General features: G+C 43.8%; 1 protein-coding gene across 4 annotated transcripts in view; it reads left to right on the forward strand.

The window, feature by feature from the left end:
• ATAD2B (ATPase family AAA domain containing 2B) overlaps positions 1 to 15,229 on the forward strand; it is a 346,270-nt gene that overhangs the window by 129,696 nt on the left and 201,345 nt on the right. For all 4 annotated transcript variants that reach the window (XM_082251749.1, XM_082251750.1, XM_082251751.1 and 1 more), the window contains exons 12-13: positions 7,796 to 7,970; positions 10,631 to 10,719. In XM_082251749.1, the coding sequence (XP_082107875.1) occupies positions 7,796 to 7,970; positions 10,631 to 10,719 (264 nt within the window). The remainder of the gene's footprint in view (positions 1 to 7,795; positions 7,971 to 10,630; positions 10,720 to 15,229) is intronic.

Genomic DNA, 15,229 nt, shown 5'->3' on the forward strand with positions numbered 1-15,229 from the left:
TGGAAAGTAGACATTCCAAGGTATTAAGGGGCATGGTGAGTTTTTTTGAAGTTGTAATTTTTTCCCACAACTCTTTGCAAAATGAAGATTTTTTTTTTTTTTTTTTTTTTTTTTTTTTTTAGAAATTGACGTATTAACAGGTTATTTCTCTCACAGCATATGTATACTTGCAACTACACCCCAAAACACATTCTACTACTCCTCCTGAGTATGGCGATACCACATGTGTGAGACTTTTAGGCCACATACAGAGGCCTAACATCCAAGTAGCACCGTCCGGCATTCTAGGAGCACAAATTACACATAATTTCCTGACAACCTATCGCACTTTTGAAGGCCCTGGAGCACCAGGACAATGGAAACCCCCATAAAATGACCCCATTTTGGAAAGAAACAGCCCAACGTATAATTTTTGAGGCATAATGAGTCTTATGAACTTGTCATTTTTTTCCACAAGTTTTTGGAAACTGTGGAAAGAAAATGAAAACACATTTTTTTTACACAAAGCTGTATTTATGCAATATTTCTAACACATAGCTTGTACATAGCAAAAATTGCACCCCAAAATACATTCTGCTATTCCTCCTAAGTATGGCGATACCACATGTGTAACACTTTTACACAGCCTAGCCACATACAGACGCCTAACATCCAAGTAGCCCTTTTCACAAAGTTGTCCATTTATCCACTTTAAGACTGGGCCTTTTTTTGACACTTGGTGTTTACAAGCTAAAATAATTTTTTTTTGCTAGAAAACTACTTAGAACCCCCAAACATTAAATATTTTTTTTAGCAGAGACCCTAGAGAATAAAATGGAGATCGTTGCAATATTTTTTATCACACCATATTTGCGCAGTAGTCTTCCAAATGCAATTTTTTGAAAAAAATTCACTTTTTAACTAAAAAATAAGAAAACAGTAAATTTAGCCCATTTTTTTTCCATAATGTGAAAGATAATGTTACGCCGAGTAATTAGATACCCAACATGTCATGCTTCAAAATTGCGCATGCTCACAGAATGGCGCCAAACATTGGTACTTAAAATCCCCATAGGCAACATTTTAAAAATGTCTGCAGGTTACCAGCTTAGTTAGAGGTCTAGGGCTCAAATTATTGCTCTCGCTCTAACGATCGCGGAGATACCTCACATGTATGGTTTGAACACTGTTTACATATGTGGGCGGGACTTGCGTATGCGTTTGCTTCTGCGCATGAGCTAACGGGGACAGGGCGCTTTAATTTTTTATTTTTTTTCCTATTTTATTTATTTTTTTATTTTTACAGAGTTTAAAAAAAAAGATGTTTTGATCATTTTTATTCCTATTACAAGGAATGTAAACATCCCTTGTAATAGAAATAGGCATGACAGGTCCTCTTTATTGTGAGATCTGGGGTCAAAAAGACCTCACACCTCACAACTACACTAAAGAAAAAAAAAAAAAAAAAAAAAGGCCCTTTGAATCGGTTGCTAGGCAACAACTTTTGACGTAGCTCCGGTCCTCCAAGACCATAGAGTCGAGTGAGGGCCATCTTGCCCTCACTCGACTTCCTGTCTGAGGGTCCGGGACCGGATAGTTTTCCCCGCTGCCGGCGGGTCTGGTAAGCTGGGAAAACGTCTGGGACGCGGCGTGAGGGGGGGGGCACCTCTTCCCCTGCACCATAAGGGTAATTCCGCGGTGAATCCGCCACTGGGACCACCCTTATCTGAAAGCTGACCGCCCGCCGTTTAAAAAAAATACCGGGGTTATGGCAGCTATCTGCTGCCATAACCCCAGTATTTAGCTTTTAATGGCCGACGCATATAGTCATTAGGCGGTCGGTAAGTGGTTGCATGTATATGGCAAACAGGTAACGATGACTGATGGGGTGACAGGTGACTGATGGGGTGACAGGTGACTGATGGGGTGACAGGTGACTGATGGGGTGACAGGTGACGATGACTGATGGGGTGACAGGTGACGACTGATGGGGTGACAGGTGACGGGCGATGGTGCACGGCGGTACTGATGGCAGTCTCTGGTGACCGGTGAACTTTAGGCTACGTTCACATGTGAGCGTAGCGATCGCGGGCAGAATCACTGCTATTCTGCCCGCGATCCAGAAATCATTGCAAATCGCGGGACGCCTGTGCGTTGCCCCTGATTTGCAATGGCACCCCAAACGCTGTGCGATGTTGCCGCCATTTCCGCCTGCCGAATCGCGGTAACATCACGCAAACAACGCATGACGCCCCAAAAACTCTTGTACCTTTTTTTGGGCGTCATGCGATGTTTGCGCGATGTTACTGCGATTCAGCAGGCGGAAATGGCGGCAACATCGCACAGCGTTTGGGGTGCTATTGCAAATCACGGGCAACGCACAGGCGTTCCGCGATTTGCAATGATTTCCGGATCGTGGGCAGAATCGCTAAGCTCAAATGTGAACATTATGGGTGTCAATTTCTGGGCACTGATGAGGTGACTGTTGGGTGACAGGTGCAATTGGGGGGGGGGGGGGGGCTGAGGACTGTGTGGGGACATTTTATTTTTGTGATTTTACATTTGACAAGGTGTACAGAGCAGTAACTCACTATTTCTAGCTCTGCTCTCCTCACACTGGAAACTGTATGAGGGGAGAAGAGCTAGTAACAGTGAGTTACTGCTCTTTACATTTTGTGATCGGCTGTGAATGGATTCACAGCCGATCACATAGTAAACAGTCACTGTCAGTGACTGTTTACTACCGCTGGTGACAGCTGTGTTCCTACGGAACACAGTGCCACCGACATGACCGCGCTGCGTGCTCCCGATCGCGCATGCGCGGTCATCTTGTGGGCGCCTCCATTGTAATCGGCTGTGTCATTGGAACACAGCCGATCACGTGGGAAACAGCCACGCCCATTGGCTGTTTCCCCCCTGCCGGTGACGGGGGGGGTGTCCCGGGGACACCCCGACACCGGCAGTGCAGGGCGGCGCGCACGCGATCGCGCGCCTGCCCTGCTTAAAGTGCCGCCGTCATATGACGGCGGCCCAGGATAATGGGCGCAACGCTCCGCCGTAATATGACGGCGAGCGGCATCTGGTTAAGCATTAAACAAAAATTAACATGTTTAGTACCAGATTTGTGTAAAAAATTGTCTATTTTTCAAAACTTTAAATGTACATAATATCGGCCCATATTTACCGATACGTTGTGACCAAAATATTGGTATCGGCCCTGAAAAAACCATATCGGTCTATCCCTAATTCGTACGGTAGTGGTATCCTTATATCAGGGTGATCTTCTAGCCTCTATCGATATTAAGGATGCTTACCTTTCATATTCCGATATATGTATATGTGTATATGTATATATGTATATGTCATTCGCGCTGCCTCCGCTTGCCGTGGGAAAGGAGCATTATCGAGAGGTCTCATCTCAGCCCCTTGGGTTTCACAAGTATTGGCCCAGGTGTAGGCATTGTTGCGCCAGCGGGTGATTGCGGTATTGGAGTATCTGGATGATCTTCTGTGAGGAGAGTCTCCGACTGCTCTGACAGACAACCAGGAGATTACTGTGCAGACTCTGCAGGAGTTTGGAAATTAAATTTCCAGGTGTTAGCTCTTGTTCCGTCCACCTAGTTGGACTATCTGGGTCTGTTCTGGACTTGGCCTCAGCCAGGGTGTGCATCCCATGGGATGAGTTCAAAATCTGTCTACATGAGACCTCTGCAAAGAGAGATTCTTGTCATGTGGAGCATCAATCCACAGTCTCTCGACAATCTGATCCTGTTAAGCCAGGGTATGTGATGGTCCCTGGTTCAGTGGCTTCGCTCTCCGGTGCTTTGACAGAGTAAATCGTCCTTCCATGTTCTGGACGGTGGTCCCCACAGATGCCAGCCTGTCTGAATGGGGTAGAGTTTTTTGTCACGGATTGTGCTCAGGGGGTCTAGACTTTGGAAGAATCCAGACTACTGACTACTGATCGATATACTGGACATTTCCTCTGGAGGTGTTTTCATGAGTTGTCTTTGGTGGGGAACTCCTGAGTTGGTCCTGTTGGCATCTCGTCTCAACAGGAAGGTACTTGGGTTTGTGGAATGGTTTCAGGATCCTTTGGCCGACACCACAGACGCACTGGTGGCTCTTTTGGGGACGGTATTGTCTTATTTCTTCAATAACTTCTGCCAAGACTCCTGCGTAGGCTCGAGGCAGAAGGGATTACGGCCATCCTAGTGGCTCCAGACTTGCCTTGCTGGTCTTGGTACGCAGATCTGATACGGTTGGTCATTGATGCTTCCTGGAGACTTCATCTTAGAGGAGATCTGTTAGCTCGAGCCAATTTTCCATCTTGCTTTAGTCGCTGGCTTTAACGGCTTGGCTGTCGGAAGCCAGGTGCTGAAGGCTAGAGGGTTGTCTGAATGGGTGATTCCCACAAAGCTGCAAGCTAGTAAATCTACTTCTAGGTAGATTACCAGTGCTTTTGAAGAGCGTACTTTGGGTATGTAAATCTCTTGGTGTCCCCCCCCCCCCCCTTCGCTCCTTTTCGGTGACTCGGAATTTGGCTTCCTCCGAGGTGTTGCGCAGCTTCTGTCCTCGGGTACCATCAGGGGCCAGGTTCGGCCTTGGCTACGCTTCTGTAGTTTGCACCTTTGTTCAGGGGGTTCACCACTTGGCTCCCCCAGTGCTGTCTCCATTGTCCTCGTGGGATCCCAAATTGGTGCGGTCGGTTCTTCAGTAACCGCCGTTGTAATATATTCGTGATATTCCTCAGCCTTCGTTGTCCCAGAAGGTAGCCTTCTTGGTGGTTTTTTTTTTTTCTTCTGCGCGGAGGTTTTTGGAGCTGACCGTTTGTCTTGTCGTTCACCTTACTTGGTTCATGGAGATAGTGGGGCTTGGTCCCTGCCAGTCAATCCTTCCTAAGGTCGTCTCTGACTTCCATTTACATAAAGACATTGTGTTGCCTTTGTGTCTTAAGCCTAAGCACCCTAAAGAGATTGCCTTACATTCTTTGGATGTGGTTCAGGCAATCGGGGTGTACCTGGCGGTGACTGAGTTCCGTAAATCGGATTCCCCGTTTGTCCTCACGGATGCACCCCGTAGGGGGCAGGCCGCGTCTGCCTAATTTATCTGGAAATGGTTGCAGAAGACGGTGGTACAGGCCTATTTCATCAAGGGTTAGGATCCTCCTTTTCATGTTAGGACGCATTCTACGTGGATGCTTACGGCCTCTTGGGCCTTCCGTCATCCGGCGTCAGTGGTGCAGGTTTGCAAGATGGCCACCTTTGGCCACAAGGTTCTGCAGGCCGCTGTTAGAGAGGATTAGGCCCCTGAGGGTGTACTTTTGTCAGATGAGCTCCTGTTTTACCTGGTTGGCTACGTTTAGCCTTTTGGGAAGTATGTTTATTGCTGTGTTCTTCCCACCCCTCATGTTGACACTGCTTTGCTTTGTGACGTCCCAAGGGTCAAGAAGATAAGGAGCTATGTCCGTCAATGAACGAAAGAGAGAGCTGGATCTTTGTCTTACCGTAAAATTCTTTTCTCTGATGTGCATTGACAGACACAGCACCCGCCCCTCTGAGTTGGGTTATATGTTCTTCTGACACGGCTTGTTACAAAACTGAAGACCTATAGCTGGAAGTGGGAGTATACCTCCTGAAACTGCCCAATAGGCATAGTCATACTTTTTCCGCCTAATGTCTTACTCCTGTAGGGGGGCAGCATAATCCAAGGGTCAAGACGATATAGAGCAGTGTCCGTCAATGAACATCAGCAAAATGGATTTTACAGTAAGACAAAAATTATTTTTTTTTTGCTAGAAAATTAATTTGAACCCCCAAACATTATATATGTGTTTATTATTTTTTTAGCAGAGACCCTAAAGAAAAAAATGGCAGTCGTTGCAATATTTTATGTCACACTGTTTTTGCGCAGCAGTCTTTTAAAAGCAGGTATTTGGGGACAAATGCACTTCAATTAATTAAAAAAACTAAACAGTAAAGTTTGCCCAATTTTTTTTTTTTTTGTATGCTGTGAGATGATTTTAACCACTTGCCGACCAGTCACTGCGACTGTACTACGTCGCTGGACTCCTCCCCCTGTGGGCGGCACTCGCGCGCCTCCGGATGCTCGCTCCTGCTGTTTCGTCGGGGAATCGAGTCTGGAGATCCGCCTGCTTGTGTAAACAGAGCGGGCGGATCTCCTAAGTGACAAACTAGACAGATTGCAGGGTTCAGCATAGCTGAACATGCGATCTGTCCCTGTGTCACTTAGTCACCTCCCCCCACACACGTTAGTAAGCACCAGGCATACATTCACCCCTCCCTCTCCAATAAAATTAACCCCTTCCCTGCCAGTGTCATTTTTACAGTAACAGTGCATATTTATAGCACTGATTACTGTAGAAATGTCACTGGTACCCCCAAAAGTGTCAAATGTCAGTCAAGGGTCCGATCTGTCCGCCACAATGTCGCAGTCCCGCAAATAAAATCGCAGATTGCAGCCATTTTTCATTAAAAAAAAAAAAAAACACCAAAAATGACAAATCTTTCCCTTAGTAAACGCAATAACTTTTGCGCAAACCAATCAAAATACGCTTATTGTAATTTTTTTTACCAAACATAGGTAGCAGAAAACAAATTGGCCAAAAATTTAAAAAAAATTAGATTTTTACATTTTTTTTTGGGAGGGGGGGGGGGGGGGGTTATTTCATATAAAAAATGTGAAAAATATTGTTATTTTTTCAATTGTCAGTTAAAGTCGCACAGTGCCGAATCGCAAAAAGTTGCCTGGACATAAGACAGCAAAATCCTCCGGTGGTAAAGTGGTTAAGCCGAGAATCGTCTTTATTCTAAGCAAAAAAATTGATTCTCATTTTATCCAGAATCATGCAGCTCTACTGCACGCCGATGGAATCAGCAGCCTCAATAGCTACTCAGATTATTCAATACAGCCATTTATGATCCTGGCACACCGCTTGTTTCTGCACAGCAAGACTTGTAGCTATCTGCTGCAGCAACCATGTAGTAGACTCCTAAACGTTCCCAGAGAAAGCTGATTTTATTTATTTATTTTTTGTACAAGGTTTCTCGTGTTTTATCCATGTATGCTGGGAGTTTTGTGAACAAGTTGTGGTATAAGAACTGTCAGGGAGATGCAGAAAGGGAAATAAAAAATTATCAAAGTATTCTTAAAGTGAACCTATCGTAAGGGAAGTTTGAGCCTGGCAATTATTGGTCTTATTCAGAAAATGCTGTATGCTAGGCTGTCTAAATTCAGTACCTAGTCAGACCTCTAAATTAGCTTGCTGTAAATGAGTATCAGAATTCTTGATCTTTTACGCTGATTCAAGGTAAGCTACTGGGACTGTATTTGATGCCAAAGCATCAGCTTGATGGCCAGAAAATTAGCATCTTTAAAAGGAGAATAGATATTAGCATCTTTCATTACCATCAACACAAGCAGTGTTTGGTGTCTTGCTAAGTTCTTCCCTGCTGGACTACAGAAGAAAAACCCACTTGTTTTATGGATGTTGGGTATTTTTTGTAGTCCAGCAGGAGAGAACCTGGGCAGTGCTGACAATGGGTTTTTATTGCAGCAGAGGCACTTTGATACTCAAACAGGAAACTGGGGACTTGCTGGATTTATGCAGGACAGCACATATTTTCCATACTTGCAGTATTTTGTTGTGTGTGTTTTTTTTTTTTTTAAGAATATGTACAGCATTTTATTTTTATTTTTTAAATTTTGCCGGACATGCTTTTAAAGCTTGCCAAATACTTTTATCCTGTTCTGTGAATATATTGGTTATAATTTTTGATGTTTTATTTCTCTACAGGGGATGTTTATTTTACGGTCCCCCTGGAACGGGAAAAACCTTAGTGGCACGAGCTCTGGCTAATGAATGCAGCCAGGGTGACAGGAAGGTTTCTTTCTTTATGCGCAAAGGAGCAGACTGCCTCAGCAAGTGGGTGGGAGAGTCGGAGCGTCAACTGCGGCTTCTGTTCGATCAAGTAAATAATTTACTTGTTTTTAAGTATTCTGGTAAAAATCTGATATTGTAGTGCTGATGTTTCATTGCCTCAAACAGTGAATAGCTTTTGTATGTAGGTGCACCTGAGGCACATCAAGGAACATTCTTTGTGGCATCCAGTACTCACTGTGCAGGAATAAAAGCTGTGTAAAGGAAGGAGAGAGACACAAATTTACAGTCTTTGCTCAGTGGTCCTCTTTTGTAGAATCTTTACATCCATAGTGAGTGGTGGTAATATTTTTATTGGTAAACCTTGTGCTGCAAACTAAACCAAACATGAATGCAGTGTAATTCACAACATGCTGTTCTGATATTCCTGTGGGGGCATCATCCTATCTGACACAAGTACCAAAACCAAAAGGAAGATAGTGACTTTAAATATGCACCCCTGGAATCACTGATGAACCATAACAATGATAAATAAAACATGCATTCTACAAAAAAATAAAAATGCAGTGGATTGGAGTGTGTATGAATGCATTCTGGTAAGTTTGGAAACCTCCCACAATGGTATGTATAGTCCACACATTAGGGCTGCGGTTGTGCTTTTATATGAATTTCAATCTATAATATATAAATAAACTTACAAAAATATAAACACAACAAAGGCTTAAGTAACAAAGAAAGGAAAAAAAAAAAAAACACAAAAATAGGGGCGGGTGGATGAAGGGCAGATGATGATAAATGCCTAATAAAGTTCTTACCACTATAAAGTATTAAAGACAAACTTCTTGTGTAATTGATGGCCACACAGGAAGAATCCAATACAGACCCCACCTCTTCCTTCACAGTGGGTATAGAAAAGAATCACCCACCTTTTTTAAAATTAATATTTTGCTTTGAAGCCTGAAATAAAGACCGTTTTTTTATTCTATCCAACTGTATTTACAACTTATAACCTATAAGTGAAAAATAGAACGCCCACATGGCAAAAAAAAGAAGGTATAAAAAAAGAATCAGTTGAAAAAAGGATCATCCCCCTCTTAAAAATGACTTGTAAATTCTTCTTGGTTCTTGGTGTAGCCAATCTTCTCAGTGGCTCACACAGCCATTTGGCTTTCAACTGTGATCAGTTGCTGTTATTTTGATTAGCTCAGCATGAAAAGAGCATTCCTAAAACATTTCAATAACTGGTAGTGCAACTGAAGCAAACCATCAACTGTGGGTGGCAAGGCACTGTCAAAAGATCTTTGGGATATAGTTGTGGACAGGCAGAAGTCAGGAAATGGATAAAAAAAAAAACTTCAAATGCTTTATCAATGCCTGGAAGCACAGTGAAGTCTATTAGGAAATGGAAGTTATTTGTTACAAGACAGACCCTCCCTGGAACAGGATGTCGCTCTAAACTGGATGAAAGAGCCAGGAGGAAACTGGTCAGAGAGGCATCAAAAAAGCCACTGAGCTTTGGCAAAACGCATCTTGAAGATTCTGAGGTCACATGGAAAAAGGTGGCTCTGGTCAGATGAGACTAAAATTTAATTACTTGGGCTCATCGCCAAACGATATGTCCAATCCCAATACATCTCACCATCCAAATAACACCATTTGTACAGTAAAGCACGAAGATAGTAATATCCTGTTATTGGGGTGTTTCTCTGCAGCAGGGACTGGAGCACTTGTCAGAATAGAAATATTGATGCGGAAAAATACCGCCCAATTCTTGTGGAAAATCTGCTGCCCTCTTCCTGAAAGTTAATAGAAAGCAGGTTTACCTTCCAACACGACAATGACCCAAAACACACAGCAAAAATGACCACACAGTGGTTGAAGGAGAAAAAAGGTGAATGGCCTAGTCAGAGCCCAGACAAACTTCAATGGTAAAATCATTGAAAATCTGTGTTGTGCCAAGTTAGTAGACACTGGGAGTCTTTTTTTTTTTTTTTTTTCCTGACATGTTGGAGTTATATCTTTCACTTGGATGTTAAAAGTTGCACTCACTTAGTAAATACAACTGGAAAGAACAAAGACTGTGTCTGTCTTCATTTCAGGCTGCAAAGCAACAAAATGTGATTCATTTAAAGGAGGTGATTCTTTTTCTATAACGACTGTAAATCACCCCTGTGTTCCCTAATGGGCCGCACCATCAGACACTATAAAAATGTAAACTTTCTGCCAAACTAGCAGTGGGGTATTCTTCCCAGGTGTTAGGGGGGGGGGGGGGTGGGGGTCCTCTTCCCCCATAAGTCTCTGGTATCTCGAATACTGGCATATTTGTTGTTTTTATAATATAATTGTTATAAATGGGTTGGGATTATTATTTGAATCCATGTGAAAGCACATCTGCAGTCCTGAAAAAGGGGTAATCGCGAAATGCATAGTTTACACAATACCATTGTGAGATGTTTGAGCTTTCGAGAATGCTGATAGAAATACTTTTTAATCTATCTTATCAATTTGTCAAATAAAATCACTCGCATGTTTTATCTATTATCTATTATCATTGTTATGGTTTATCAGTGATTTCAGGGGGTGCATATATAAAGTCCCTTATTTCAATTTTTTTTGCTTTTGGTAAAACTCTGCGGTGAAGAGAAGTTGGAAGTTATGAAAGATCTCTGGCGTCTACAAAGTTTTTTAGGGTGTATTGTTGCCACACCAGTTTTTGCTTTGCAATAGTTTTACGTTTTTCTTTGACTTCAGGCATATGTGATGAGGCCGTCTATAATATTTTTTGATGAAATAGATGGGCTGGCTCCAGTTCGCTCTAGCAGGCAAGATCAGATCCATAGGTAAGTTTTTTTTTTTTTTATGTTGTCTTTTTTACTTTACTACCCAGTTCTTACTTTCTCCAAAATGATTTCCATACATGTTGGAAAACTATTTAAGTTTTGGACAGAGGGGGACCGTTTTAGTTCTGTTTTTGCTGCCTGTGCCCCTGTTGGGGGCTAAAGTTCACTGTCTCCCCCCCCCCCCCCCCCCCTAGCCTTGACCAATCCTCACTGACCCTTCCCCGTTGACAGATGCATACTTGCATGATTTTGACAACTGCAGCCTCTGATGGCTGTTAAGATCCAGCGGCACAAGTCTCACTTGCCTGGCGGGAGGCCACTGCCATCAAAGTATGTATATATGGGAGGGTTGGGTTTGGTCAGGGCAAAAAAGGATAAGTGCACTTTGTCTTAGAATGCACTTATCCTCTAAATGCAAACATAGACTTTCCTGTTAAAATAAGATGTAATCTTAAAACTCACTCCACCCATTCCTTCCTATTGGTCTGTTTGTGATGAGCAACTTTACTGGTAGTTTAGGGGATTGTTTGGGTTCTGGAAGTGGTGGTATGCTTTGAACCCCTGGGGAATTTTAGTTATTTCTATAGACACAAAGGTCTTGATTTGCTAAAGCCAGTTAAGACTATGCACTTTGAGAGAGCAGTTGCACTAATTTACCCCAAAGTGCAGTGAATGTGGCACAGTTCTGCTGATTTCCATCACACAATGTGCAAGCAAAAATGCTGTTTTCTCTTACGTCCTCTGACAGTCGCCGCCCACTCATACAGCCCGCACTTCTGGGTATTGGTCTTATCCTCAGGAGTGCAGACTGTATGAGTGGGCGGCGACTGTCGGAGGACTCAGAGAATATAATTTTATGGTAAGTTCTTACAAAATTATTTTTTTTTTTCTTTGAACCTGATTGGGTATTTAGAAAGTGAAGCTTCGCCACAATAACTAAGCTATTGGGAAAATGAGTGCCACTGCACTTGGAAAGTGCATAGTTTAGTTGCCTTTAGTAACCCCTCTGACTTTGATATACTAAAGTATAGCATAGTTCTTTTTAAACTGAATTTTCATTCATCTTGGTGAAAGAGGTGAAAAAAGGTAACCTTCAGTGTGCATAGTATAACCCACAATGTGTAAGGAAAATAAAAAAAAACTTGGTTTTTAATTGTACTGTACAGAACACAGGATCTTAGGCTTAACAATGGCGCATATGCAGCTACCTTCATGTGATTGTACACTGGAAAATTAAAAAAAAAGCTGCAGTGACATCCCCTGTATAGCCCCTCACACTCCCAGCAAGCCTTTTTTTTTAGCTAGTGCCCTTTGGTGGTGGACATCTCCTCTATTGAGAGAGCCTTACCTCTTGTCAATATTCTTTTATTAGGTTCCTAGCTGTACCACAGCCAATGCATCTCTCCTTTTTGGCAGCTTTCTGGATCAGTTGATTTCTCAGCGGAAACTTGGCAGACTGTGTCCAGACCCTAACTGGAAGAAGATGCGGGGGCAGCCTGTAAAGTAGCTTCGGCACTAATCCTCCATTAGTGCTAACCCTGGCATGTGATGCAGCATATTGTTAGCTGCAGGGTGCTGTACAGGTCCACAGTGGGGCATGGTCCCTGAAAATCTCTTTGGGGATTGTGCTCATCATAGAGGGCAAAACCAGAATGGGGCTGGACCCTTCTATGCTGCCCCATCCGAAGATAATGGAATATTGCACTTCACATGATAGATCATAGCTGCAGGTGCAAAAGGGTTAGATAGCTTTGCTCTCAGCTCATAGTACCCTGTTCTGACAACCACTACCAGTTGGATTCCTTGCCTTCCTCTAGGAACTTCAATGGCCCATTAGCTGCACACCCTTCTCTGTTAACCATCTAGGAAGGAATTTTCTGCAACAATGTCTGATTTTATAAGATCTCATCTCACTGTGTTAAGCTGGATACACACTATACAATTTTCTTTGGGATGATTTTTTTCCTTTAGATTTACCAAAACCGTATAAGAGGCCAAACCTAAACACTTAAATTTGTATGCAATCAGGCAGGCCCTTGCACTACATAGTTGAAGGTAAATCTAAAGGATACAAAAGTTGTATCGTGTGTATCCAGCTTTAGTCTCTCCCTGAGTCGTTCTTTCCTTGCTCTTGTAACTGATATGTTGCTCCAGGATAAGGTAGTTTTAGGAAGACCCTCCACCCCTGGAAACGGTTTAGGATAAGATGCCTTTGACTGAGAGCTCATTGGAGCTTAAGATATTGTTGCTACATTTAATGATGTGGTATGCTCATGTTTAACATTAGAGCAGTCAGTTCTGCTCTTTGTCATGGGCCCCCTAAAATTGTCTTAACTTGCTAGAGCCTTATTCGGTGACTGGCCTTACCTTTAAAAACTCTTTGCCCCTCCTAAGCGTTTGCTCAGCTATATCCTAATGAGGGTTTCCTGCAGAAATGGACAGTCCCTGTGGTTGACTAAGCCATTTCTTGGCAAGACTCTTAACTATCCCTGTAGAGGTTAATCCTATGTTCATGAACTTGGTGGACAAAAGGTTAGAGGCATTGTTTCCTATGAGAAGGCCTTGCCATGCAGCCTATGATTGCCTCTGTGGCTGGCTGGCTGTCTGCCTGCCTGAACCTTACTGTCTGAACTAAGTGCATGGCTCAAGACCCTAGCTTAATTTTATTGGATTCATTTGTTCACTACCTAGAGCTGTTACCTGTGACCTTGCACTACTGTGTGACTGGCTTGGCAGATACTTTGCCAGATCTCTTTCCATTGGTGAATGATCCTTTGGCTCAAATGCTGGTTGGTTGGAACTTCAAGCAAGAAGTGCCTCAATCATGTGCCTTTTTGAAACGAGAACACCGGTTTGATAATTCCTTGGGCAGGTATTTTGAAGAGGAAACTGTAAGGAAGGGAGTATCAGGAAAAGAAGGCTTGCATTTCTGCAGATAGACCTTAGACACTTGAGACTAGGAAAAGTTCTTTTCATTACTCAAGCTCCAAGTATGGAGCACACTTCTATTTTTTTGGAAGACTTGGACCGCCAAGACTTATTCTAAGCCCTCTTCCTATTGAAGGGATGCACCTCCATTTGTCGCAGTGGGAGTACATCTGTCAGCCTTTTGGCCTTCTGGTGCCAGGGAATTTCAGATGATTGGGTCCAGAGTATAATTTCCATGGGCTACAAAAGAGTTTTGTACTATTCCTCCTCCCCACTTTCTATGTTCGAATTTTCCTGCTTCCCCGCAAAGAGAGATCTTCTTGCTGCTATTTAGCAGCTCTTTGATCAGGGGGCATTATCCTTTTTCCTAACAAGGAATGGTTTCAGGGTTTCTTGCTGAATCTGAGCTACAATCATGTGCTGAACTTGGGCGATTGACTGGATTATATAGATCTTTATAGGGTCCCCCAGTCTAGCCAGTGAGCGTGTGCAGACAGCAGTTCCACGTCTGCGTGTTAAAACGTCTCATGGGGGCGCATATGAACTGGCTTTGGCTTGAGTCGCAGCATTTCCTCCTGGCTGACAGCACTCACATTACAATGGAGCGGCGTCCTGTCCAGAGCGGTGCCCATACTGTTACTGGTGTGGTAAGTAGCTGTCCAACCCCCCCCCCCCCACTACCCCTGGACGGTTTGGGGGGAATGTGGGCACCTCCCTGGGTTGATCGGACAATTTCGGTCACTGTGGGTCTTTTGGCCCCCCTTTCGGTCCTGTGGACTTCCCTGGTACAAGACAAGTGGGTCCACAAAGTCATTTGGTCCAGCTACAAGATCGAGTTTCACTCTTGTCCCCCGGCAAGGTTTTTTCGTTCCAACTTGGCGTCTGTCCCCGGACTGTTTACAGGGTCTGTTTGGGGCAGTACAAGACCTGTTGCTTCAAGGGGTGATTGTTCCGGTTCCGACTTCTGAACGTTTTCAGAGTTTTTACTCAAACTGGTTTACAGTTCCCAGGAAGGAAGGCAAGGTGCGTCCAATCCTGGACCTCAAGGCGCTGAACTGCTTTGCGCAGGTGCAGAAGTTCAGGATTGAATCCATTCGCACGGTGGTGGCATCCCTGCATCAGTGGGATTTTCTTGCCTCTATCGAGACGAAGGATGCTACCTTCACATTCCATAATGTGCCAGTCACCAGCGCTTCCTCCACTTTGCCGTGGGAGATGAGCATTATCAGTTTGTGCCATTACCCTTTGGTCTCGCCTCTGCTACTCAGGTCTTCACAAAAGTTAGTCCCAGTACTAGCATTGTTACGCCAAAGGGGGATCGCGGTACTAGAATACTTGGATGACCTTCTGCGAGCAGAGTCTCCTACTGCTCTGGTGGAAAACCTGGAAATCGCCATATGAACTTTGTGGGAGTTTGGCTGGATTCTGAATTTTCAGAAGTCTGCTCTGGTTCCATCTACAAAGCTGGACTCTGCCTTAGCCAGAGTGCTCCATCTGGACAAACTCCAGAAATTTCAGGCTGCCATTCGTCGCCTGCTGTCCAGCAGATGGTCATCCCTCTAGACTTGCTTGCGGGTGCTGG

This window comes from Pelophylax lessonae, assembly GCF_965119305.1.
Source record: "Pelophylax lessonae genome assembly, chromosome: 3".
Lineage (NCBI taxonomy): Eukaryota > Metazoa > Chordata > Amphibia > Anura > Ranidae > Pelophylax > Pelophylax lessonae.